The sequence below is a fragment of the Squalius cephalus genome (assembly GCF_949319135.1).
Source record: "Squalius cephalus genome assembly, chromosome: 8".
Classification (NCBI taxonomy): Eukaryota; Metazoa; Chordata; class Actinopteri; order Cypriniformes; family Leuciscidae; genus Squalius; species Squalius cephalus.
This window is the reverse complement of record NC_137129.1, coordinates 32,903,821-32,930,482: the sequence shown is the minus strand read 5'-3', so window position 1 is coordinate 32,930,482 and position 26,662 is coordinate 32,903,821. Positions and strand designations below refer to the sequence as shown.

The window sequence follows — 26,662 nt, the reverse complement described above, 5'->3', positions numbered from 1 at the left end:
TACCCACTCCACAGTACACCAAAAGCAAATAAATTATAACGCCAGACTATCGATGTAAATGTCTATTGAGAGAATAATGTTAGAAATCAAATTACCCTTTCATCACATTGCATTAGTTATAATTTGTTCCCTGTATTTATAAGCAGTCTACAGCAGCGGCGGAGTTATATTTGGTTACCTAGGAAACCGAGAGAGCCTGTCCACATAACAATCACGCAAGTGTATTACCTGCGGCAGATAATTGAGATACAAGAGTACTTTGATTTCTAACATTATTCTCTCAACAGACATTTACATCGATAGTCTGGCGTTATCATTTATTTGCTTTTGGTGTACTGTGTGGAGTGGGTAAAACTGTTTTTAATGGCAGGCTAACGTGCACCGTTGACTCGCGCTAGCCTAGCATAGGCGAACTATCCAAAAGTAAGGACTGGATGAATTTTGTTGAAAACTGTCTCCACTGATGAATAACAACCAGGCTCACTTGAAAATGAGGCCTGATATCGAAAATCCTGAACCACCCCTTTAAGCCTTTTTCATGCTTAAACAGCAACATTACACACTAAAGAAAGAAAAGCATAATAGGACCCCTTTAAAGCCCAGACTTCCTTTTTCAATGGGAAATATGTCAACACAGGTAAGAAACTTGTAATTTTTTTCTACTACTTTATGCACTCAACATGAGTATATTGCCCTAAATGGATTCTAAATGAATTCTACAAAAGTGCTGGAAACATCCAGTTTTGTTTTTTTAGGTTTTTTTTTCGTGCAAATTTCATTGGCGTATGGCAGTTTTGGTGGGATTTCCTGCAGCAATTCTCCTGTTCCACCTCATTTAGATTGGACTGTAATCTGTAGACCAGGGGTGTCCAAACTGTCCCGCAGAGTTCAGAGTTTTACTGACGGTACAGGAACAGTCAAGTCTGTGGATGTGCTTTGTCACATGCCACCTAATTGTCCTGTATCTATTCAAAGACTGGTCGTCTGCAGTCAGAAATAAACATGGTCAGTAACAATACACCTATATTTTTTCAGATGAGTGTTGTTAAAGGTGAATGTGTACTCACATGTCCTTATTGTCTCCTTGGGGCTGTTCCTCGTGCTCCTCTAGAGTTAAAGAAACATCAGCCATCAGGAAGGAGTCTGTGGAGCAGGTGCTGATCCTCATGGGTGCTAAACGCCGCAGTCTGTTGGGCGTCCAGGGCAGGCGTCTCTGGGCCCTCTGGGAGGGGGCGACAGCCATGTCCATCTCAGTCTCCATTAGCCAGGGTGGGCTGTGAGTAGGACTGTCCATATCTGGCATGAATGCTGGATTCTCTATGCCAGCTTTAATGAGATATGGAGGAAACATAAACAAACCGTTAACTTCTTATGCAAATGTGTTTATTTGGGGTCTTTTTCAAAAAAAATATCTAAATGGCATGAGACTTGATATGTTGGTTGACACTTGCTAGCTCTACAAACGAAAATAAATAAATTGGAATGATATCTGGTTCTATGTTAGCATGAAAAAAAAGTCACACTCCGGATGTTCGGGGTCTCTAGAGACCCCACACAATAAATGTGATGTTTTTTTTTACAAATGTAGTATCACTCACTTTATTAATGTTTTACCCTACTTGTGCAGTGTTGGGTGAATTTAAGGAATTTTTCAAATTTATATATATATTTTTTCAGAGACTTCAATAGGAGACATAATAATTACATAATTTGTCAACAACAACAAAAAAATGCAGAAAACACACACAAGATGCACACAACCTATTTTAAAAAAAATCATTTATTTATATAACATTTAAAAAATACCTTAAAACCCACAAACACTGCACAAATGTAGAGTATTAATAAAGTGAGTAATATTACATTTGTGTTAAAAATATTACATTATGAATATGATGTTACAAAATCACATTTTATTGTCCGGGGTCTCTAACAGCACATCCCAAACGAATAGCTTAGAATGGTTAACAATACATTATTGTAAAGATTTATCGCTCTTTATGTACAAAGCAACATCTGTTCCGACCCTTTTCTTACCTCCAAATGTATATGTGTCTTTCATAAAAGTACTATTCACAGCACCAGTCTCACTGCCCACAGCACTGTCATCTAAAAAGACAAAAACATGCTTTTAACTAAATATATAAATAAAAAATAGAGAAGAAATTTTTAATAAATAAGTATAAATAATTAAATAAATAGTGGAAAATGCCATTGCTTATATAAAGTGCATTTTACTTGAGTGAATACCATGATGAGGAGGTTTATGTTTTATATTTTGTAAGATTAAGATTTTTTATTTAAAAAAAAGATGTATTTGTTTATTTAGTCAGTTTATGTTATTATATTCCAGCGCATATATTTGAAAATAAATACATACATATTTTTTTTTTAATTATTGTATTTTGTAAGATTAAGATTTTTCTTTTTATTTATATCTATTTATATTTAGTCAGTTTATGTTATTATATTCCAGCGCATATATTTGAAAAAAAAAAAAATATATATATATATATATATATATTTATATGCAATTTAAATATGTTCAATATTTATTTATATATTAATATATAATTATTTAAATGAAATACCTTTATATATTATACATTATTTTACAATTTATTTATTGTTTGCTTAAATATGATTTAAATATTGAAATACATTTATGTATATATTAATATTTTAAATTATATGTATAATTATATTTGTTTAAGTTGAATTTATAATAATAATAATTGTAGCCAGTTTCTCAGTGTCATAAATCTTAATAAATGATGCTAGTAATAAATAAAATATTGTTACCTTCATCTCCATACAGGTCCTTGCCCTCTGGGTGTCCATTAGGCATCTGAAAATATGTATAAAGTTTGAGGTGCAATCCTATAATTGACTGATTTGGTTGAAAGAGATGTCATGGAGGTCTGATACCTGCTGTGTTAGCTCCTTCTTGTGGTGCTTGGTGATCTTTTTAGCAGGGTTGACACCCATCTTAGCAGATTTGAAGGACTCGAGGCGGCTCCTCATGGTCCTCTGAAAGATCTCCTGCACCTCGTCTTCACTCTGGTTGATGCCGAATTGACTGCGGCTGTATTTGTGACGGTGCTGCTCAGAAAGAGAGGATCAGATAGGCCAAATGAGATGCAAACTTTATGCATGTGTTTGTGTGTGTTGGTGAAGAGCGATTCATACATGCTTTCTGCTCCTGTACAGGTGCTGCTGTAGAAGATGATGGGCATTGATATCATCCACCGCATTTTTCCTGTCTTGCCCATGGATATCCCGGGATATTGAGGGAATAGAGTCTTTTCTAATCAACAAGAGGCAAAACAATCTTTATTATTGCCACGTCTCGCCATCTAGGAATTTAATTGTCAAATTTCAGCTCTTTGTGCAGTGCAGAGCAAAGATTCTTAGTCCCACATGTAGCTAGATCTGATTATTCCTCTCCTTCATTAGTCATAATTGTTTTATGATCAACATTGATTAAGCAATTGTTTAAATGTGTTTTCAACATAGTCAGTGCACTTACACAATGGAGGTTACTGAAACATTTTCGATCCCAAACTCGTAATTTGACATATCAACCATTATATCAGGCATCACATCTGCAAATTCTGAACCATATTGTTTTTTGAAATCTATGTTGGCTGCTTCATCACTACGAATGAAGGCCAGAGAACCTTGGCGTTCACCCTACACGAAGAAAGAAAGAGGTAACATACATCTTCTTTATTGTTGACAGTAACAGTACTGAAGCAAAGGTGTATTGCAATACAATCTACTATGCTTGTATATGAAATTATTGCATAATTAAAATGACTGATAACCAAAAAAAAAAAAGAAAAAAAAAGGCAATATTATGCGACATATGAAGCCAATGATCTCACCTCACTGACGTAGTTCATAGCGTCCTCCAGATTGAGTTTGTGGAAGACATTAAAGAGGTAGTCTTTGTTTTTTCTGGCCTTAGGTTTCATCAATATCCTGCAGATATACTTCTCCTCAAACCTTTTCCATCTGAGAGTGAGTATCAACACATTTAATTTTAACACATTTAATTCATATAAATATTTGAGGTTATTCACAGAAGGGAGGAAAGCATACCCTCTGGTCCACCAGTTATCTCCAATACGACCACAAATGTCCTCCACTGCTGCTAGGATGTGGTCCATTGCCTACAAAGAAACCATAAAACATGACTAATTAAATAATAATAATAATTCTAAAACAATTAATTTGTAAAATGAACACATAAAATAAAAAATAACTACATAAAAATATACATACTAGAATTTTATAAATATATATATATATACATAGTTTTAAATAAACACAATAAACTCATAACCAATAAACTACATTTTTATATTTAAATCATATTAAACAAACTAATACATTATATATGTATATATATATATATATATATATATATATATATATATATATATATATATATATATAATGTATTAGTTTATCAAATATGATTGATATATATATATATACACACATTTAAAAATCAATACATGTAAATATTAATATATAAATAAATACTTATATTAGTTCTAACAAATACATCATTTAGTTCTAACTAAATTTAAATATTTAAATCATATTTAAACAAACTAATACATAAATTATGTTGGCATTAATTGTTCTATCACTCTTTGTACTATCTCAAGATTAAATATTGAAAATAATATTTATGAACTGCATTCAGATACATTTACTATAAAAAAATAAAAACATGACGAATGTACACACACACTTAAAAAATACATGTAAATATTAATATATAATTAAACATCTAAATAAATGTATCATATTTAAACAAACTAATCATATTTAAAAAAAAATTAAAAACGTGTTTAAATCATATTTAAACAATACATAATATATTTTTTTTTAAATTACAATTATTATTTTTATTATAATTGCCAGTTATAGTTACCCTATTGTTCAGTTTCTCAACAAGTTTCAAGTCCGAATGAGCTGCTCTTTTGACCTTGAGCCACTGAACCAATGGCTTCATTGTGATTCCCTAAAAACCAACAACACACATTATTTAACTACAGGACAGTAAAAAAAAAATATATCTAACCATTTAGAGTCTCATAATCATTATAAGAGTGATGGGTGCGTTTTTAACCTGAATAATGACAGTGAAATACACCACAATGAGTGTGGTACTAATCATCAGATTCTTCTCTGGGATCTTGTCTTTGTCTAGCATGGCTGCTAATCCGTACGCTACTGCCCCCCGCAGGCCACCGTAGCTCATTACAACTTGGTCAATGACCTCGATGGGAACCAATCTGAACTTGTTTAACATCCAGGTAAACAAGAAAACACCTGAAAATATAGAACAAATCTATAAATCTGTCTTAAGAACAGGAAGGATGCCTTGTCTATTTTAGAAAGGGGTTTTAATATAATTGTCTGTATTTTAATTGTTCCATCATTCTTTGTTCTATCTCAAGCTTAATTAATAAATTAAAAAAACTCACCTATGATCCTGTAGACAATCATGAAGAGGAGAGTGAGGAGAATGAAACCCGTGTTCCAAACCCATATGTCCGTATCAACGGCTGTAATGCCCAAGAATAGAAAGATCATGGTTTCGGAGCCATTCGCAAGCACCTTCATGGCATGGCGAACCGTTGTGACCGATTTCTCGTCCATGTTGGCGTTCACATATTTCTGACAGCAGACACCACAGAAAGTGATCCTGTGACACAGAAAGCCAATCTTTTTCATGAGCTAAATTAATTGCTTGAAACATAATGCATTGAGCCTAAATTCATGTTGTATTAGTGTATATTTCCAAATTCTCTGTATGTGTTACATTGTTCAAGAGACTCTTACGAAAGTATAGCAGAGAGAGAGAGCATTTCTGCTGTCAGGTAAGCCAGGTATCCCACCACAAAGACAAAGCCAGCTTCGATGATCTGAATGTGTTTGGTGCATCTGGTCAGCAGGGACAGCAGGATGGCAAAGGCAACGCCAAGAAACGAGCCTCCAAATGCCACCACAACAAATGAAACTGTAGGAACATAAAAATGAACATTAATAAGTTTCAAGTTAAATGAAAGGATATTATTATGTTTCATAAATATGTATGAGGGGTGGAGTTGAGTATTCATACATATGCCTTTAATAATCTCTGTTGCATCAATCCTTGGTCCTCCAAGAGCAACAAAAGCATCAAATACATTGTAAAGCACCTACAAAAGAAAGACAAAAAAAAAACATGACATGAAAATGTTTTGCTAATGTTCTCTAAAAGTTATTACAGCTTTATTTCTAAATGATTTCTGAATGTTCAAAACATCCAGTTTTTAAAATGTTTTTTTCTTGGTTATGCGCTCATTAAGGAAACATTCCACTTTATAATTTTTTTAACATTATGGGAATGTTATTTTTGAATGTTCTTTGTACGTTTTGAAACAAAGTAATAACATTTAAACAACATTAAACGAACATCCTACTAAAACAGGAACAAACACAATGCAACAAAACATACTCCTGACAGTATGCCCTTTGGAAAGGCGGCGTACAAGGTCTGGGGGAGACGGGGGAGGAGGATGTGGAACATGAGAGAGAAAAAACCATCCAGGGCAAACAAAACAGTCGATGGGGGACTGGATGGAGGGAGGATCCAGAAGCAGAAGGTGGGGATCCGGAAGATGCCTGGGACCGAGGACAACGTTGGAGCCGGAGGGAAGACGGAGGCCGGTGGAGCCGAAGGGATGGAGGGCAGAGGTGCAACCGGCAGCCTGGAAACCTGTGGTGGAACCAGGGTGACGTTTGACCTAGGCAGAGACAGGTGGACAAGGGAGCCTGGTGGAGCCGGTGGGATGACGGGCCATGGTGGAGCTGAGGAAGCATTGAGCCAAAGTGGAGCCAATGGGTTGGAGGACCGAGGTGAAGGACTCTGTGGCTTGAGGCGGAGACGGGATCCTCGTGCCAAGGTGAAGCTGGGGACTTGGCTGGCTCTGGTATAGGAGTGGGGCGAGATGGCTGAGGGAGGCTGGGTGGGCATTCAGGAAACTCGGGAGACACAGGAAACTTGGGAGACACAATACATTTGGCAGAAACAGGAAACTCAGGAGACACAGGAAACTCTGGGCTGGGCAGGACCAAAGGGGACAAGAGAAACAGGGGAATTACCTCCCCAAAATCCTACATTAAATTCCCAGAGGCTAGGCTTAGCACATTCACCACAATGGGAGTGTGGGCGGGGCTTCCATCCATGCCCTCGAATGCCACCAGAACTCCCTCGGGGATGGGTGTTGTTGTCTACTCACGTACCAGACGCATTGTTGGGCTGAGGCTCCGGGGTGGTATATGGCTCAGCTTTGTTTCCTGGCACGTTCTCTGCAGCAGACGCTGGCTCTGTGTCTGCGGTGGAGTTCAGCTTCAGCTCTGTGTGTTTTTTAGGTGATGGCTGACTGGGTCAGGTGGAGTGGGGCTGGTGGGCTCCTCGGGGACGATGGTGAAAGCTGATCAGTTATTGACCAGCACCCACTCTACAAATGCGGAAAAACCTTTCCTGGGTCCGCTCACTAAGGCGTGCCTTGGACCACTGAGGCTTGTGTGGTAGAAAGGTGAGCGGTCTTTCTGCTCAAGGCATAGCAGCAGCACTGCTGGTAGGTAAATGAGGATGAGGGAAAGAAAAGGAAAAAAACTGCAAGGAAGCGAATGATGAAGGAGAATTCTAGAAAATAGTCTTTTAATCCAAACAGAACAGACACTCAGAAAACAACCACTTACAGAAACAATAACGAGACAGGACAAAGAACTGAACAAAACAGGGAGTATTTATAACAGAACTAAACGAAGGAACAAATGAGTTAAATAACAAGCAACAGGTGAACTGAATGAAAGACTAGAAACCAGGTCAAGACAGGAACAAACACAATGCAACAAAACATACACCTGGCATTTAGAGCGTTTTAGGAAATTATTACTCACCACTGTGACGCCATCATTGAGCAGAGACTCCCCAAACACCAAGATAAAGAGAACCTCATTCACATGCACTTCCTCGAAAACGGCAATCACAGCCACTGGGTCCACCGCGGCTATTAAACTACCAAACAACAGGAACTGCAGGAGACCGATGTCCAAGTTACCTGATGATTACAGAAATTGTCAAATTAATTTAATATTCTCTATATATGCTAAAAGCTACTGAACTGATAATTGCAGACAATGCAGGGCATATTTGCCCTTGAGGCTCAACAAGGGCATCACAGTATACCCTTGTTTTGTTTAAAGAGGAATTATGTGGGTTTGATCTGTGCAAAAGACACACAATGTGCATTAAATTATGCAGAAAATTACAGTATTGAATTTACCCATCACTCCGGCCTCATAGCAGCCCCAAAGCGACAGGCCTACTGTGGCTGCGTTCCAGCAGGTTCCGAAGATGGCGTAAATGAGAATGGCACCCAGGTTGCTGAAAAATAGCTTGTTGGGCATAAAGTAACTTGCATCCAAAATGATCTGGGGCAGCAAGTAGAAGAAGAAAGTGGCAGGAAGCAGTTTGAAAGTCTGTGCCTTGTCTGCTCCCCAGACCATTCCTCCCAAAATAAAGCCCACGATGATGAGCATTCCACTCTCTGGGATCACACTGGTGACATGATGGTTTAGTTCAATCACTAGATACAGAGAGAGAACAGATGAAAGATATTATTTTTTATGATAAGTTCATATTTCTCATGATCTTATGTTTTGGTCATGAGAAATTTTAAGTCTTATATGCTTCAAATGAATGCTTTGAAATCACTTTTAGTCAACTATGCTCAAGATGTGGATTGGGTTAATATTATTAGCATTATTAGAATTATTTAATGTATTTTGGGGGGTCTCCTCATATTATCCAAGAGTTCATATGGTGTCCATATGTATGTTCTGTGAGCTTTAAATTTAAAAAGATGTAAATCAATTAATTATCATGAGCCATGCCCAAAGATTCTATAAATGGTTTTGCAATTCAAAATTATGTAAAATGTATACAGTTACATTTGCTTTTATGCATTTGGCAGATGATCTTTATATGCATCAATCATTTTCTTTCTATATTTTCAGACAATGGCTGAATATCATCTGTAATTAGATGTAAAACCATCAGGATTCATTTGAACTAAATTATTTATCATTTTCATTCTCGGGTATTTGGAAGCTGTTTAATTTAATTCCATTCTCAGACAGCAACATAGTGTCGGCCCAGATTCGGCCCACGTCTGTATCAACACTATTTTGCTGTCTGGGTTTAATTCTTATTTCATTTACTTATTTTAAATTATCTTTTTCTTAATATAATAATTGTGCACAGCACATATTATTTAATCTTTTTCCTCTTTCTTCCACACTTTTGAGATCATATTGATTGAACAGGGAAGAAGAACCAATCCCAAACATTAACAGCATGTAAGGAAAGAACACATATTTCATCTGTGGACAGTTTATATCCCTCCATACTGATAAGAGAAGGAGGGTAAGAATACCAGTACTAACCATAGAATTCACAAGGCTCATTATAAACCTGTTACATAGCAATGTGCGTAAAATGTTATTTCATGTGAATCGCTGAGCTTTCGCAGGACTTGTCAAGTTACACCGTATTGTTTCTATACTTCCTAGGTATTAGGAGATCAAGAGATCATCTTCCTTTCTCAGAACTCAACTGAACTGAAATTCAACCTCTCATTAAAGTATGACATCAACTTTAGAACAAACTCTTTAATTCATTCATGAGGAATACCACTGTCTCTAATTATATACGCAAGTCTTCAAATATCTTACACAACAGATTTTATTTCTTACTTGTTAGCTGTCAATAAAATTTTTACTTCATAGTTCAAACCAGCTAACAAAAAATATGTTCTAAGATTTTTTTAGCGCAATTTTCCTACGGACAAAATTGCGATTGTTAACTCATGATTTCTGTTCTGTCTGTGCGCACCAATCTTGCACTTCTATCTCCTCCTCAACCAGACCACCTAGAGACTTCGGGTTTTCGGCATTATGTTAAGGAAGGTCTAATCTCGGGAACGCACACAAAAAAAAAAAAAAACATAAAAAGATTTACTATCTCTTAGTGTTGTGATCGCATGACGTCAGAAAATTGCGCTAAAACACTCACTGAGTTTTTATTACTTGTTTTTTTTTACTAACGTTCTTAAGTAATGAAAATGTTATTTCTGAATGTTTTCTGGGCGTTCAAAATGTTTTTCGGTTATGTGAACATTTAGGGAAGACATTTTATCATTTTGTAGACATTATGGGAATGTTACTTTTGAATGTTCTCTGGACGTTTCTGTTTCAGAAAAATAAATGTTGCATGAACAATGCATAAATATAGTTTTTGTGATAAAGTTTTGAGAACATTATTAAAGACCAGATAACTCTAAACAAACATTCTATTAATGTTACTGGAAGAAAATTTGTTCATAGCTTTGAGAGAACCTTGCCAGAACGTTGGCCACAATTCAGAGAATGTTCCCTGTTACTTGGGAAGATACATACCTGATAGTTTAGCCAGGGCAGCCACAAATACCCAAATTATCACCAGGTATGGGGTCTGAACATGATGCCATTCAAATGTGACTATTGGAAGTCCAGTGAGATTCGGCTCCAGACGATGACGAGGACTCTGGACCACATTTGCATCTGCGCTTAGTCCTTGGATTAAAGGGTGAACAAAACACACCAGGAAAACTGCCCTCAGGCAGAGATAAGTAGAGTTCGACATTGTGACGGATGACTGTTAAAGATGCACTTACAGTATCATTCTCCTCTCCAGACTGCGTGTACTATAGTTGTCCTTCACTAAATCTCACAATCCAGTCCAAGAAAAGGTTCCCAGTGTGCTCTTTCTGCTTGGTTGTCCTGAAATGAAAAGTCCACGGAGAAACAAAGTATTGCAGTTTCCACTTTTAGTTAGTTTTCTTTTAATACTGCAGTCATTTTCTCTAAGTAGACTTGGGTGTGCTTTCATCAGTTGTGCCTCTGCGTTTGTGGTCCTGGTGAGAGCAGTGGTTCAATCTAAGAGCGTAATAAGAGTAGGGCTGAAATCTCTAGTCAGCCTTTAATTTGTTACATAGAAAGGGGGCTGAGATCTACGTCACTGGACTGTTACTCTGTCACGTTTTTGATGATTACTCTTTCTGCTTCCGTTGAAAAGTTTTACACTGGTTAGTGTTCAGCCAACTTTAACAGCCCGTACTGCTGCATTGTTATGTTGAAGACTTTTAGTGCACATTTTGGTGCAAATATTCCGTCCAGATTCTACAACATGTTCACTGAAAATTGCATTGTGAGACTTTCTAAAATACATACAGGAATTTGAAGTTGAAAGTTGTTGAGTACATTTTATTAAAGTATAGTTCAATCAATAGTTAGCCCAGGAAAACAATATTGTCATTTAGACCATTTTAAGGGATTGTTAAGCCAAAAATGACACTGTTTACTCACCCTCATTCTAAACCTTTATGATTTTCTTTTAATCAATTCCTTTCACCATCCTCCTGTACTGTATGGAATAGAGCAGCTTGGGTTTTCTGCTAAACATCTCCTTTTGTGTTCCACAGAAGAAAGAGAGTCAAACGAGTTTGGATCAACATGAGGTGAGTAAATGATGACAGACTTCATTTAAAGTCCCCACCTCATTATACAGATTTACAAAATTAATTTATAAGGACGTTAAACCATTGTGAAATCATATTGCTGACTTCTGGCGGTTCTAGTGTACAGCAGTTACAAAAAAAAAAGTTTCCACACATTTTGAGTTAAACTGTTACTTTATGTGGCCCCGTCTGAATGTGACGTAAAAAAAAAGGAAGTGATCGGTACGGCCTGTACTCATGCGTGTGTTGGCTTTAATCGTAGATCCTGAGAAGACAGCTGTACTACTTACTGAACTGAAAAATAAGTGGAAAGGCTAAAGGCAAAACAACACAACTCCCAAACTCCCCTATTGAAAGTGAAATGAAAATGAAATAAAAAGTATTATTATTCCACAATGTTTTATATCTACAAAGGTCACTGACACAATAACTCTTTATAGTCGCTGTAAACTGAGTAAATACTGCATTTTTGTTGCTTAGTTTATGCGTTCCTTTATGTTCTGCTGTGTTAATAAGTGAGGATTTATGGGAAATTGTTCATTCTAAGGGTTTATGGGTGTTTTGTGTGTTTGTTCAAATCCTGCTCTGTGATTTTTACTTCTTTTTGTCTGTGTAATGATTTACAAAACATGATTTCTGCAATGTACACACGATAATAATATTATGTATCATTTCAAAACGGTTTCATTAAACCATTATTAAAACATTTTCACTTGAGGCTACAACAATTACAACAAAACAGAATATATTAATAATGGATGATGAATGCAATATTGATATCATTCAGATCAGCTTTAAATGCAAGGGACTGACAACCATTTTGTTCTTGTGCTCTTTGCAATTTTTTTATTTGCTGATTTGTATCTATTTCAATTGTATTACTCAAAAAACATTTGAGTTACAGTTGAAATACAAGTTTTATCAGACACTATTAACTGATTACAAGTGACAGATTTCACCAATTCTCATAAAGCATGAAATTCATACATGAATAAGTTACTGTTAAACTATTATTTTTAATGACTTACATTTTAATGGTCTTCATTCTACTAATAAAACATTAATAGCTTTGAGTCAAACTCAAAAATAAATCATTGTAAGATAAAGAAATGCAGAAACAGATATTGTGATACTACAAAGAAGCACCCACAGAATAATCATATAATAATAAATAACCATATACAACATGCTGAATTTATAGACCAACTTGTCCAAGGTCAAAAAATATCAAGATGTACCTGAACATAGAACAATTGTTACTCAGTTCTGATTTGGCACTCTGACAAAACATGTATAAGAGTAATGGTTTTGTATTTTGAGTTTCACATTTGCAAATTTTCTAGCATGGTGTAAATACGATAAAGTGCCATAATAGCTTCCACAAAAATGTGGGCTTGTATAAAGAAACCCCACAAGAACATTCAATAACCACTAACATAAGTACTTCCGTGACAATTTCTCAGCTAAATCCGTATTTATTCTCTTCCTTCCCTTCATATTTATATATCTTTTAAAGATATAGGAGAAATGTTATGATTCAACACTATGATTCCCTAATCTCTGGGCTCATGACATAATAACAGCCTGACATGAAAGGATTAACCTAATCACTTTTTTGGCAGGTTAATGTTGGTGAATGAAAATATATCAGATTACAATCTAGTATTATGTTTTCCGGGCTTTTCCTCAGATGCCTTCTCATCAGCTGAAGCATTAGCCATCGCGATGGAGTCTGTGGAGCGGGCACTCCTCAGCGCTGCTTGATGTCTCAGGTTGGTGGTTTGCCAGGGTGGGTTTCGCATGGGTGCAGAGGTGTCCGTCTCAGGTATGAATGCTGGATTATCTACACCAGCTGCAGTAATTAGAGTAATTATGATGTTGAAATGAGACACCATGGAAACAACCCTCTAATAATAGGTTTTCTGCTCACTTGCAAACTTTATGTAAGATTATATTGTACATTTTATTTTATATATATATATATATATATACGTTATCAGAATTATCCACACACACACATTGGATTTGGCACAGGTTTTACACCATGGGACACACTCACACACTGCTACGGCCAATGAGCCACCTAACCTTACCCACTGAGCCACTGTGCCGCCACACTATGACGTTCATACGTCACGTAAATTCAGTACGTAGCTACACAAAATTATTCTTACCTGCAGGTGCATTTGTGCTTCTCCTGCGGATATTACCAGCAATCTCACTGCTAGAGGCGCTGTCTGCAGAAAACTCAAAATCTGATAGGACAAAAATCATTTTCATCAATATATTCATACACTTAGAATAAAGTAAGCTAAATGCTAAAACTAAATAGTGATGTATAAGTAATAGCTATTATAGAAATATAGAAATATACCTTCATCTCCATATGGATAGATTCTGTTTGGGTCCGCTGGCTTTCCATTAGGCTAAAAATACATGATTATGAACAAAAATAAGTCCACAAATTTTTAAACCCGTTTTTTTCTGTATTTAACATATAATTTAAAGTATTTTTTTCGCATGTTGTCATGTTTTTTTTCCTCCCTGAAAACAGTCATAATGTAAAATGTGGGGGAAAAAATCTGTGAAAACTTGCATTTACATTTAAGCAGGACATTAAAGTCTAATACCTTATGAGTCGAATCCTTCTTGGGATGTTTGGAGATTTTCTTAGCAGGGTTGACACCCATCTTAGCTGATTTGAAGGACTCAAGACGGCTTCTCATGGTTCTCTGGAAGATCTCCTGCATTTCGTCTGGATTCTCTGATTCTTTATAGTGACTGCGACTGTACGTGGGACGGTTCTGTTCAGAAATGGGACAAATGGATGGATTCAGATGGAATGAGATTCAGCCATAGGCAGACATATTGATCCAAATATTGATAAGGAAACAATACTCCATGTAAAAAAAGATAATCATGTTGTATGAGCAGGACAATTCTTACATATCTTCTGCTCTTGTACAGGTGCTGCTCTAGTAGATGATGGGCATTGAGGTCAGGCATGCTCTTACTGTCTTGCTCATGGATATCCAGGGATACAGATGGAATCTGGTTCTTCCTAGATTGAAAGAAGCAGAACACATTTAGCCATCTAGATATTTGTGCAGTTTTCAACTCATAAAACCTTTGCACTTTTCTTTACATAGAGGAATTGTATTCAATAGTCTACTACAATGATGAATGGGCAACAATATCCATGATGCGGGAAAGTTGAATGCATCCAGTATGAAATACTTACATGCCAGAGGTCACTGGAACATTGTCAATCCCAAAGTCATATTCTGACATGTCAGACATGTCAGGCATAATATTTGCATACTCTAATGCAAGCTTCTTCTTGAAGTCTACAGAGGCATTGTCATCATTACGAATGAAAGCCAAAGAACCTTTGCGTTCACCCTAAATGTGAAAAACACTATTGAGTACATTCTTAATATCATTCAGTAGCTGAGAAAATAATAATGAAATAAAATGAGTTACTGTGTGTAAAAATGGAAACAGAACATTCAGCAAGTAAACTAAACATTAATACAATAGACGGTACTATGCTGAATTAGTAGTTTTGCTCTCACCTCAGTGACATAGCTTTTGGCGTCCTCAAGATTGAGTTTGTGGAAGGCACCAAATATATTGTCGTTGTGCTTTCTGGCATCGCTCTTCATTAATAGCCAGCAGACATACTTGTCTTCAAAATTTTTCCAACTAAGAAAAAGAAGGAGAAAAAAAAAACTGAGTAAAAGTGCTCAAATATAAAGTATATATATTATAAAGTTAAATGCTCACTGTCTGGTCCACCAGTTATCTCCCATTCGGCCACAGATGTCCTCCATCGCTGTTAGTGTGTGCTCGAAAGTCTATAGAGAGACATACACAATGATATACTTGATTTTTTTTATGTTGAAAATTACCACTACAGATGTTGTCCATCTAAGTGTAACTACTGTCATGCACTAAATCATATTTGCAGTGTATAAACTCTACCCATAATGACAAACTGTACACGGTGTTATTATGTATAGCTAGAGTAGACCGTTAGTTTACAAAATTTCTCAGCACTGAGGTCAGACCAGTGTTGCTATTTTTAAAATCATATATATTTTCAGAAGGCTATCGAAGTAGTTTTGTTTTATAAGAAGCATGGTAGTTTACATTTTTCATCACAATATTTTATCTCATTTGCAGAAATATTTACATTTCAGTCTATGATTTTAGGCTAGTTATAATCAGCGATATCCGATTTGGAAATGAATGACTCTTTTTTGAATCAGTTTTTTTTTCGATGAATCTGTTTATGAATTAGTTTAATTTGAATTGTTTGGGGTGCGTTTCCCGAACTAGTAACTACCTAACGATGCATTCATTGTTGGAGAAACTTACCAACATGGCTGTTTCCCGAAATCGTAGTAGCCTACAACATGGTCGCACCTCTGTCGTTTGATTTGAACCCTCTATTTGAACCACATGGTTCAACAATTTGGGCCTGTCCAGCCTGATCTCCCGGCAATTCGTACGAATTCTACGAGGTGGCCAATTCGTACGAATTCATACGACCTCACTCGTACGAATTCGTACGATTTTTGCTAAATCGTACATATTTTACGAATTGCCAATTCGTATGAATTCATACGAATGACCTACCCCTGACCCCACCCCTAAACCTACCCATCACGTGGGTTTAGACAAATCGTACAAATTCGTACGAGTGAGGTCGTACGAATTCGTACGAATTAGCCACTTTTTTATCACTCGTACGAATTCGTACGAATTGGTCGTGAGATAGCGTTGGCCTGTCGCTATAAGGACGTCACCGCAGGTGGTGGGGTAATAAGTCTGTTAATTGGATCTTATTGAGATTTCCGATATACTGCTGTAACGAACATGGCACCTAATGACTTCACTGCTTTTGTTCCATGTCATTTTGATTTATTTGATGTTTGATTCATCGCGGGTTCCCTCATTCGTCATGCTCCATCCGGAGTTCCCTTGGCATTTTTATGCATATTGCGCACTCTTCAAAAACGGAGCTAATTTCCGACACGCTATATGGATTAAAATGTTCATATATTTAAATAGAATGAAATATAATGTACTGAATGTTAGGTTGCTTATTGTGCCCGAGGGCATTATCTATTTAAGTCCACGTGTCATTTAACAAGAAACTTATGCTTCTAACTAACCACAGCTTGAGAGCAGTAGTTTCACCCACGTAAGTTTGCGAATGTTCGTTGGACCTGAACATCTAAATATTCACCCTACATGCCGAAGGTAAAGCTGCTTTCAACGTCAAAGACAACACGAATACTCAAGTGAGGTGACAACACAGGTTTACTGATAAAAGGGACAGCACTCAATATGACAAGACGAACCACCAAATACATTTTAATTGTGTTTAAGGAAGAATCTATGTGAATTATTATGGAAGTGCTTATTTATAGATATTTAATAACCTATTACCTGGCTCATTCATATCATATGAATGAGCCAGGTAATTCATATCATATGTGGTAGGATGTGGGAAGATGCCCCCCTTATAACAATGTGGATTTACTTTTCAATTGTAACATATTTAGATATAAGTTTAGGCAGGGGACATCTTACCCCAATCTACCCGACTCTCCTATAGCCTACACTACAATTTTATGTAATCCTGTAGGAGTTTTGTCTTGACAGTATAGCAGTGAGGTAAAGTCTTACCTCAGGTCTAAGGTAAGGTTATTTTATCAATATGACTTTATCACTATATCATATAATTATGACTTGATGAAATTATTTATATGCATATTGTATATATGCAATTATTTAAAATACAGTATGTGTCATTACAGTTGCTTACCCTGTTGTTTACTTTTCCATTGAGTGTCAGATCTGATAGAGTTGCTTTTTTAACCTTCAGCCACTGAACAAATGGTTTCATGGTGATTCCCTAAAAAAATACACACACACAATGACTTCAAGTTAATCCATGTCTGTTGTCAGATGGGGACCACTGGGAACATCACAAAAAGCCCACTTTCATAATTTCTTGCAGGCCTTATGAATTCAAGTGATGGCAATGGCAGTGGGATACCATGCATTCTCTACAGTCAGAACAAGTGGTTGAAGGGACGTACCTGAAGAACGACTGTGAAATACACCACAATGAGCGTTGTACCAAGCATCAAATTCTTCTCTGGGATCTTAGCCTCATCCAAAGAAGCTGCGAGTCCATATGCCACTGCTCCTCGAAGACCACCGTAGCTCATTACAATCTGGTCAGTGATGTCAATAGGAATCAGTCGATTCATATTTAAGATCCAGTTTAGGAAGAAAACACCTGTTTATAAAAAGATTTGTAAAAACTGTCAAAAAAGAAGTTAAAAACATCCGTTTTCATCAAAATACTTACAATAAAGTTTTAGGCAGAGTTTACAAGGAATTTATGTCTCACCCATGAACCTGAATACAATGATGAAGAGGATTGTAAGGAGGATGAAGCCAGTGTTCCAAACCCAGATGTTTTTATCAATGGCCGAAAGTCCCAGGAAGACAAATATCATGGTCTCCGAGCCGTTGGCCAACACCTTCAGAGAATAACGTAACGTCAAGACCGATTTCTCGTCCATGTTGGCGTTGATATACTTCTGACAGCAAACACCACAGAAAGTGATACTGTAATGCACAAATCCACAGTATTAGGAATTGTTTACATTCATTTACTAATTTATAATGTATTTATTTATCTGCATTTATCAGGAAAGCATTGAGTTCCTTACGAAAGTATAGCAGAGAGGGAGAGCATCTCAGCCGTCAAGTAAGACAGGTAGCCAAGCACGATGATGAAGCCGGCTTCGATGACCTGGACGTTCTTGGTGACCCTGGTCATCATGGATATCAGAATGGCAAACACAACGCCAACAAGCGAGCCTCCAAATGCCACCACAAAGAACGAAACTAGGAGAGCAAAAAAAGTGTGTTGCGAGGGGGTGTCAATCAGGGTTATTATCATTAACTAAAATGAAAAACCATAAAAAACATATTCAATACTTGAAATAAAATACACTGAAATATAACAAAATACAAAAACTTAATTTAATTTCAGCTAGTTGGCAAGGCAACATTTCTCATTTTCTTTTATTTTAGTCCTAAAATAACACTGCATCAGTTGGCTCAATTTGTAAAAAAATAAATAAAATAAATAAAAATAAAAAGCCATGACAAGATGTTTATTAGGGAACAGCATAAAACAGAAGCATTTTCACAAGTGATCAGAGAGTTTTGGACCCCAAGGTCCGTGTCCATACTTATGCCTTTGATGATCTCTTCAGCATTGATCTTTGGGCCTCCCAGAGACACAAAAGCATCAAACACATTATAAAGCACCTGTGACCGAGAGAACGAGAGAGAGAAGCGTTATATTACATGGATGCAGTAGCCATCAGATAGACTCTTGACAGTCAAGTACATCTCTAAATGAACAAGTCATGGTTACTCAAAAAGAGTTGTTGAGAAAAACTAAGACTCACCACTGTGACGCCATCATTGAGCAGTGACTCTCCAAACACCAGGATGTAGAGCACTTCATTCACGTGCACTTCCTCAAACACGGCAATGACGGCCACCGGGTCCACGGCGGACATCAGAGCACCAAACAACAGGAACTGCAGAGCGCCGATGTTCAGGGGCCCTGAGGGTAAGCCAAATTGTTTGTTTTATTAAATGGCACTCTCTCTCTCATACCATATATAAGGCTGCATTTATTAATTTCTTTGATTTTTTATTTTTTTTAAATATTGTTGCAATTTAAAATAACAGTTTTCTGTTTTGATATATTTTAATATGTAAATTATTCCTATGGTGGCAATCTCATATTTACCCATTGCACCCCACTCATAGCAAGCCCATAAAGCGACGCCCACTGTGCCCGCATTCCAACACGTTCCGATAACGGCATGGACAAGAATGGCACCCAGGTTGCTGAAGAATAGTTTGTTTGGCATGCAGTAACTTGCATCCAAGACGATCTGGGGCAGCAAGTAGTAGAAGAAATTGACGGGGATCAGTTTGAAAGTCTGCGCCTTGTCTGCTCCCCAGACGATTCCTCCCAAAATAAAGCCCAGCATGATGAGAAGGCCACTCTCCGGGATCACACTGGTGAAACTATGGTTTAGTTGACACACTAGAAAAAGAGAAAAAAGATAGAGAAACAGGTGATGACGAGCTGAATTTTCAGCCGCCATTACTCCAGTCTTCAGTGTCACATGATTCTTCACCAAAATTGCCTATAGTTAAACACATTTTAAGCATTGTTGTGATCAGCAGGCAAACATGTTAATATTTAATACTAAATATTAATGTTTAAGACCATAAATCACTACAGCATATTAAGCTCACTTTGTGAAGCTGTGCCACTGATTGGTGTTTCTTCCACAGGACAGAAAGTTAGAGGCAGATGGAGAGCTCATCCTGCTCAGTGTTTAAGGTAGGTTACTATATAGTGAGGGTAAAGATATTTTCTATATTGTGCACCATGTCTCATGGATTGCTTGTATCTTCTCTTCCACAATGGAAAGAGCATGTCACTTCACCTAAGATGGAGCTGCACTCATATTTTAATTGGTTTTTGAAAGCATCTGTTGAGAAATCTTTAAGCTCACACTGAAATCTTAAACTTTGGTTCATCTTCACAATCTGAGCTTTATAAATTCTGCACCTTTCGTTGAGATGTGAGATTACTGGGATCTTTTCCTCAGGAGACAAATCTGAGAAGCAGAAGACTTAAGCAAAACACTTAAATTGGTAGGAAATTACATTTACCAATTACCAATTGGTAGGAAAAACAGTGGAGAGTCCTTTCCTATGGGATCATGTTTTACTGGTTTATTTCTACAGCATTTAAAAGCTTTGCTACCGCCAGACGTGGCCCGTCATGCTTTCATCTCAATGAGATTATGCTTTTGAATGTCCACAATTACTGTACTTTGCAATGTCTTTGTAGCATATAAGTGATATTATGCAACAGGATAATTTCACTTTGATCCGCATTATTTTATCATGGTCCATTCAGCCTTGACATAGCCTGCAATTGTTTGACCAACAAACAATTATAGACTATATTCGATTTTTATTTGGAATATTGGGTCTGGAGTAGTTTGAGCATTAAGGGCTGTATAATGCTTACTAAACAGATCTGGCTTAAACTAGTAAACTGTTCTGCACCTTGTTGACCCCTCTCTTGTATATGTTTCTGTACTAAATACACCCATTGTTAAAAATAGTCAGGAAAGTTACAGCTTCAGGGGGACGTTCACATCCATTATGCTGTGGGTGACCTTGACTTGATGTTTTTACGAGTGCGCTAAAATGATTTAACAATTGTGAATACTAAAATAGCAGCATGCATCTTTTATGGAAATCTGAAGTAATGATTGATGCCGTTCTTTCTCAATGTCTCGAATCATTGTCAAGCTGTGCGATGAGCATGCAGTCCTCCTCATACCGGCTCGACAACACCAGAATTTTAATTTAAATAGTTTTCTGTGTGTGCGAATCAATGGTCAACATTTTAGAGTACGTGATACATCATGTCCTGCGATTATGAATACATTTATGCTGCCTTTATGTTGCACGGCACACTTCAGGGACACATTTACTATCTTTTTAAATGCCATAATCCTCTCTTACCCTCAGATTTATATGCAATTATTAACTGTAAACAAGGATTTTAATAATTGAAAGGCAGGTATTGTATATTTTTACCTTTTTGACTTTTGTCACTGTTGTAATACAAATTGTGGATACGACAGGAAATGATGGGGTGATCAGGACAGAACAGATTGAGACATAAATTGTCTCTTACATAAATTGTCCACATGAGAACAAATTATTTAGTTAGTTAGTTTGTATAGAGACAGTATTAATGACACCATGAAGTTAAAACCGCTCTGATTTCCTGCAAGACAACTCTTAAACTATATAATTGGGTATTTCGTTATTTTTGATGTTTTAGTCTTTTAGCTTTTTTTGGTTATTTTAGTGTGTATTAGTTGAGTCTGTGTTAAAGTTAGTCTGGTTTACAGCAATTTTTAATCAAAAAATGAACATTATACTTTAGACTATTGCAGTAATAGAAAAAAAATCATACTGTGTTAATGTCAAGTCTCAGACTTATTTCATGCACTAAGCTGACCTGAGACTGTGCCTTTGAGGAAAGTCAAAGATTCAGGTGAGCCATTCATTATTTAATGTAGTACATAATTAACTAGCAGTAAGGTATTGTTTCAACACTAATTTCTCAGAGAGTAGATCACTCCAGCTTTACCCATGACTGCCAATGCATGTGTTACAGATCATGTCCTGGAACTAAATCTGAATTATATACTTCATTTGCTCCTTGAAAACAGGCAATTGCCCGAGTCTATGTGAGTTTATGAACATTGGATCTTTGCACATGCAGAATTTGAATATAAAACTGCAGGTCACATTGACATGAAAATTGAAGAAATACAGTTATCACTCACCTTCAGACTTTAACATTATGTTTTGAGTTAGAATTAGTGCTGTCAATTTATGAAACATTTGAATCTTAATTTATTACACGATATGCACAATTTATTAATCAATTCGGAGTTAATCGACAAAACTCGATATTTGCTTGAACAAAACAAAAATAAATATAGCTGCGAGCAGCGATGACGGGCCCAAGCCTTTAGTTACCCTAAAGGCACCGGGGTGGCGGTGCCACCGTCTTGGGCCCTTCATCGCTGCTCGCAGCTATATTTATATATATATATGCATGTGTGTGTGTGTGTGTGTGTGTATGTATATATATATATATATATATATATGTATGTGTGTGTGTGTGTGTATATGCATATGTATATATGCACATATTGAGTGAAACTAAAGATAAATTGACTGTTCTGTAAGTCATCATTTATTTTGTCAGTCAGTCATTATGACATAAACAAGATAAACAGGATTTTACTTTATTTTACATTATTGTTATACTTTATTGTACTTTATTTACTTTATTGTTTACTTTACTATACAGTTTATTCTATTTTTGTGGTTGATAAAGTTAAAATCTTCTTAAATACTATAACACTTCCCTTTTCCGTCTCTAAAACATTTAGCCGGTCTCGCCTATATCTAAACTTGACTCATCACCTTCACAACACCGTGCTCTTTGTATTTCTCGCAAATTTTTGGTCCATTCTGTCTCCTTTTAAATAAGATTTGGATGTCATTTTTTCACACTTGAAAATCTCTGGTCCATTATCGTCATTTTATGCCAGTATCAAAAGCAAAATCTTCCCCCAGTTCTTTGTGTTTCGACAAGGCTATTCAAGCTCTGCCATTAAAACCCCTTAATACCATCTACGCCTACTTCTACACCTGATTTAACACCCATTCAGTGGAGCTCTTAGTGGCACTGGCACTTTGTTCGTGTTGCGTGCTTCTGGGTCCATAAAAAAAAAAAAAAAAAAAGTACAAAACACATACTCAATCACTCTAGTAAAAATCATGAATGTAAAAATGAGTGTCAGGGAATTCAATTTGTATTAGTCTACAGTTCCTCCATGAAGCCTCTAAGTGGCAGGCATACTTTATTTTGAAACTGATTCCTGAGTAACTGAGTAACTGTTCAGTCTGAAGAAATCCGCCTTCTGAATCATCCAAATATGTCTAACTTTTATAAGAGAAAAGTGTCAAGAAGCCAGCGAGCTTTATTCGTTGTGCTTTATCTTTGTGGCAGCATTTTATAGAAAAACAAATGGCCTGATAAGTGAGAAGAGTGCAAACGCTGTAAAAACTTCAGGCCTTCTCTATTACTATGAGAATACACGCACATTGTGTCTGTGAGCTGTGCCAGGTTTCATTGTGAATTCATGCCAAAAGACAAAAGCTGAAGCTCACCCCTTTGTTTTCTCAACATTACCATTTTTTTTTTTTTAATTTAATTACCATTAACAAAAGTAATCACAATCCGTAAAAGTGATTTCGTGTTAGTTACTGCATCAAAGTATTAAATCCGTTTAAAAATGCTTGTATTGTATTTGTCGAGACTGCATTGGTTTAATTTGAGGAGCTTTCGTCTGACGTAAAATGACTGTGATTTTTGTTATCACAGGCTTTAAGTATGTTAATCCGTAATCTGATATTGAAGATATCAGATAACCTTTTTGATTCCCATTTGACAATAAGCTGCCACTCAATGGGTGAACAGGTAGCATCACAATACAGACTGCCAGATGGCATGGAAAAATATCCACATTATCTGGTAAAGATTGTTCACAAAGAATACCTTAAAACTTTCTGTAACTTTATCTTTACCAAACATTTGAGCAAACCTTAACTTAACCAGCATTCCTCAAGTTGGATTTTGCTTAGTCAGAGTCAAGTTTTATATGCAGACAAAAATGATTACGGTGGATTCTTATTTTCCTTTGCTATTTGTAATATACTAACATTGTATCAGTGCAGTAATGAGCTCGGCTTACCTAATTTACAGAGCCAGCAGGTCAATATCCATAGGGCCACCAGGTATGGGGTTTCTACATGATGCCATTTCCAGATGACAATAGGTAATGTAGTGATGGTCGTAGAGGTAACGTTGGTTGAGGTTTCAGTGGCTGTTGACTTTGAAGAATAGTTAGAGCCTACTTCAGCAATATCTACTTCTAATGCTGCAACCTTGCATGGTGTACTGAAAACGATCAATAATGCTAGAAGAAGTGCAAACCGTCGTAGAAGCGCCATAGCAGACATTTTTTTCGATGCCTATTGCATTAATTAGCTCTCATTGATGTTGTAACTATGCAGCCAATCCTGAATCCTGGCGTTTCTAAGCTCCTATCATCAAAAGGTGTCTTTCTCCTCGCTCTGTCAGTCTGAGATTGACTCTGGCATGTATATGCTGTCCATTCCTTCTCTTATTGTCCCTCCTTTTAGAAAATAAAGATTCACTTTTAAGGTAGTAAGTGGCCCCTCCCTGTTGTCTCTCCCAGGTGTGTACTTATTTTGTGTGGGACTCATCTGAAGGATTTGTACAACGTGTTTCTTTATTGAAGGGGGCGGGTTCAAACACCTTGGGCCAAGAGTCAGATGATAACAGAGGTCCACACATACAGTATGGCAAAGACACAGTCAAACCATTGTCTCCTAAATATCAGATTGTCTTGAAAGCTATACTGTGCACATACAGTAGGGGCCGAAAGTGATGTTCAGAGGGTATATTTGTATTAAATGACCCTACAAGTTCGATTAAACCAATTAAATATGAGGAAAATATGTAAAAAAAAAAAAAAAAAATGTTTTATTTTATTTTATTTTAAATATGATGGAAGAACAAAACGCTAAACTTGGTTAATGTATTTGGCAAAAAACTACAGCGACAGGTTTTATTTTATTATGCAAAAAAAATGCATAGAAAAGCTCACAGGAAAAAGTATACATTGACTACAACATAATCAGTTATTAATATTTCATGCTCTCTTGTTTTTGCATATGTTCATAATTTCTTTGTATTTCAGCCTGGCCAAAAATTATGTCCGCACAATTTGGCATGTTTCATTGCATTATGCATGCACAACTACGTAATATGATTACAAAATTAAAACATTTAAAAAAAAAAAAAAAAATTTTAATAAAGATTGAAGATCTAATTCTTCCTAGGCCGGACATCACTTTTGGGAACGTACAGTATACGCCCGAGTTAAGGTTTTATTCAGTTTTATCACTTTTGATTATTTATTCATTTGACCTTTATGATTGTTTTGTTTTCCAGTGGAAATATCTGAACAAGACAAGTTTACTGGATTAATTTTTTAAATAAAATTAATTGAATTAAGTTTATTTGCCAATTGATTATTTCGTTTTTTCCCTTCTTTTAAGCATAAACCTCAATTTTTTTTTAGATAGATTGTTAATAGGGTTAAGAATTTGACATATTATCAGAAAATAAGTGTTAAAACAATTTTGTTCCAAATGTATTTTGATATTTTGGAGAAAAAAAAAAATTATAACTTTTTATTTGTAGTAGCCTAAATACATTAAAAAGAAACACCTAATTTCTATTTCTAGTTTGTCTGTTTATAAAATGCAATCATTGTTGATAAATTAACAGTGGTTGCGTTATAAGTTATTATTAAGACATCAATTCATGACTTGGACCTATATGGAAATAGAAATTATTGCATTATAATGGCAAGCTCATTGTCCAGTTCATTTGTTTGTGTTTGAGGTAAAAACCACCTTCTCCCCTCATAACACCGGAAGAAACGTCTGACTGGCCTCCATAACCCCCATGGATCTGTGTTTATAGGACTCTGCTATCAGAAATTCATACTCATTGTCTGTTCCTACATTTTTCTTCTGGCCTATTTTACAATGAATCTTGTGCCAAAGACAGATTTCAGACAAAGACAGACAAATATAATAGATTCATGCATTGATCTGTTTGAAGAAATCTATTAATATAGGTCACAAAATGTAAAAGTATGTTGTTTAAAAGTAGTTTCATTTAAGACAAGTACACACAATCCCCCCACTTTTCAAGCCACTTTATTTACCTTTTGATAAGAGCATCATTTTTTTTACAACCCAAATGCAAATCGCAAAGTAAAACGTACAACCGTACCCAACGTTAGATCCTTGATTTTTAATACTGTAAAGGCCTGATTCTCAGTCACAGAGTATATAATATAATATAAAATATATATATACGAAGAGTTCAGATGCAAAAACCTCTAAGTGCCATCTGAAATTTTCTTCTAGAATGATCATTTTTATCAAGCTTGTATCAAGCAATTAAATGGCAATTAATAGGTAATTTTCATTGCCATTTAAGTGATATTTGTATTTCATGGTTTATTTAATAAATAAGTGTATTATTTTTTTTAAATATGTTTATTAAATTAGGGCTATTTGTTTAAAAAATCCTCCCATTCACTCCATCTATTTATGAATTCATTGAGTAGATGTGTCTATTTTAAAGAAACTTTAAGTCATCATTTAGACTATAATGTATTCACTTCTGTCCCTAAACCACT

General features: G+C 36.0%; 2 protein-coding genes across 2 annotated transcripts; both read right to left on the bottom strand.

The window, feature by feature from the left end:
* Nucleotides 1-871: 871 nt before the first annotated feature.
* On the bottom strand, nt 872-10,845 carry slc9a3.1 (solute carrier family 9 member A3, tandem duplicate 1). The gene is made up of 17 exons (XM_079877997.1): nt 10,531-10,845; nt 8,358-8,660; nt 7,972-8,132; nt 6,143-6,221; nt 5,863-6,040; nt 5,505-5,725; nt 5,147-5,349; nt 4,949-5,038; nt 4,105-4,175; nt 3,888-4,017; nt 3,530-3,693; nt 3,190-3,307; nt 2,929-3,102; nt 2,803-2,848; nt 2,038-2,109; nt 1,068-1,326; nt 872-984 (listed from the first exon to the last, which is right to left on the bottom strand). Exons 1-17 carry the CDS (start codon nt 10,754-10,756, stop codon nt 966-968), a joined length of 2,514 nt encoding a protein of 837 aa, XP_079734123.1. The 5' UTR covers nt 10,757-10,845; the 3' UTR covers nt 872-965.
* A 1,359-nt stretch (nt 10,846-12,204) lies between these two features.
* On the bottom strand, nt 12,205-24,643 carry slc9a3.2 (solute carrier family 9 member A3, tandem duplicate 2). The gene is made up of 16 exons (XM_079877996.1): nt 24,113-24,643; nt 19,486-19,788; nt 19,136-19,296; nt 18,914-18,992; nt 18,386-18,563; nt 18,061-18,281; nt 17,744-17,946; nt 17,467-17,556; nt 15,417-15,487; nt 15,206-15,335; nt 14,872-15,032; nt 14,577-14,691; nt 14,261-14,434; nt 14,005-14,056; nt 13,805-13,885; nt 12,205-13,482 (listed from the first exon to the last, which is right to left on the bottom strand). The coding sequence occupies exons 1-16, from the start codon at nt 24,378-24,380 to the stop codon at nt 13,283-13,285; spliced, it is 2,487 nt and encodes an 828-aa protein (XP_079734122.1). The 5' UTR covers nt 24,381-24,643; the 3' UTR covers nt 12,205-13,282.
* Nucleotides 24,644-26,662: the final 2,019 nt, after the last annotated feature.

Coding starts and splice junctions, on each gene's coding strand:
- slc9a3.2 (XM_079877996.1), bottom strand. CDS start 24,380: ATGTCTGCTATGGCGCTTCTACGACGGTTTGCACTTCTTCTAGCATTA. Junction 19,789..24,112: donor CTGCTGGCTCTGTAAATTAG/GTAAGCCGAGCT, acceptor CTCTTTTTCTAG/TGTGTCAACTAAACCATAGT. Junction 17,557..17,743: donor ATTTCACAGTCGTTCTTCAG/GTACGTCCCTTC, acceptor GTATTTTTTTAG/GGAATCACCATGAAACCATT.
- slc9a3.1 (XM_079877997.1), bottom strand. CDS start 10,756: ATGTCGAACTCTACTTATCTCTGCCTGAGGGCAGTTTTCCTGGTGTGT. Junction 5,039..5,146: donor ATTTCACTGTCATTATTCAG/GTTAAAAACGCA, acceptor GTTGGTTTTTAG/GGAATCACAATGAAGCCATT. Junction 4,018..4,104: donor GATAACTGGTGGACCAGAGG/GTATGCTTTCCT, acceptor ACTCACTCTCAG/ATGGAAAAGGTTTGAGGAGA.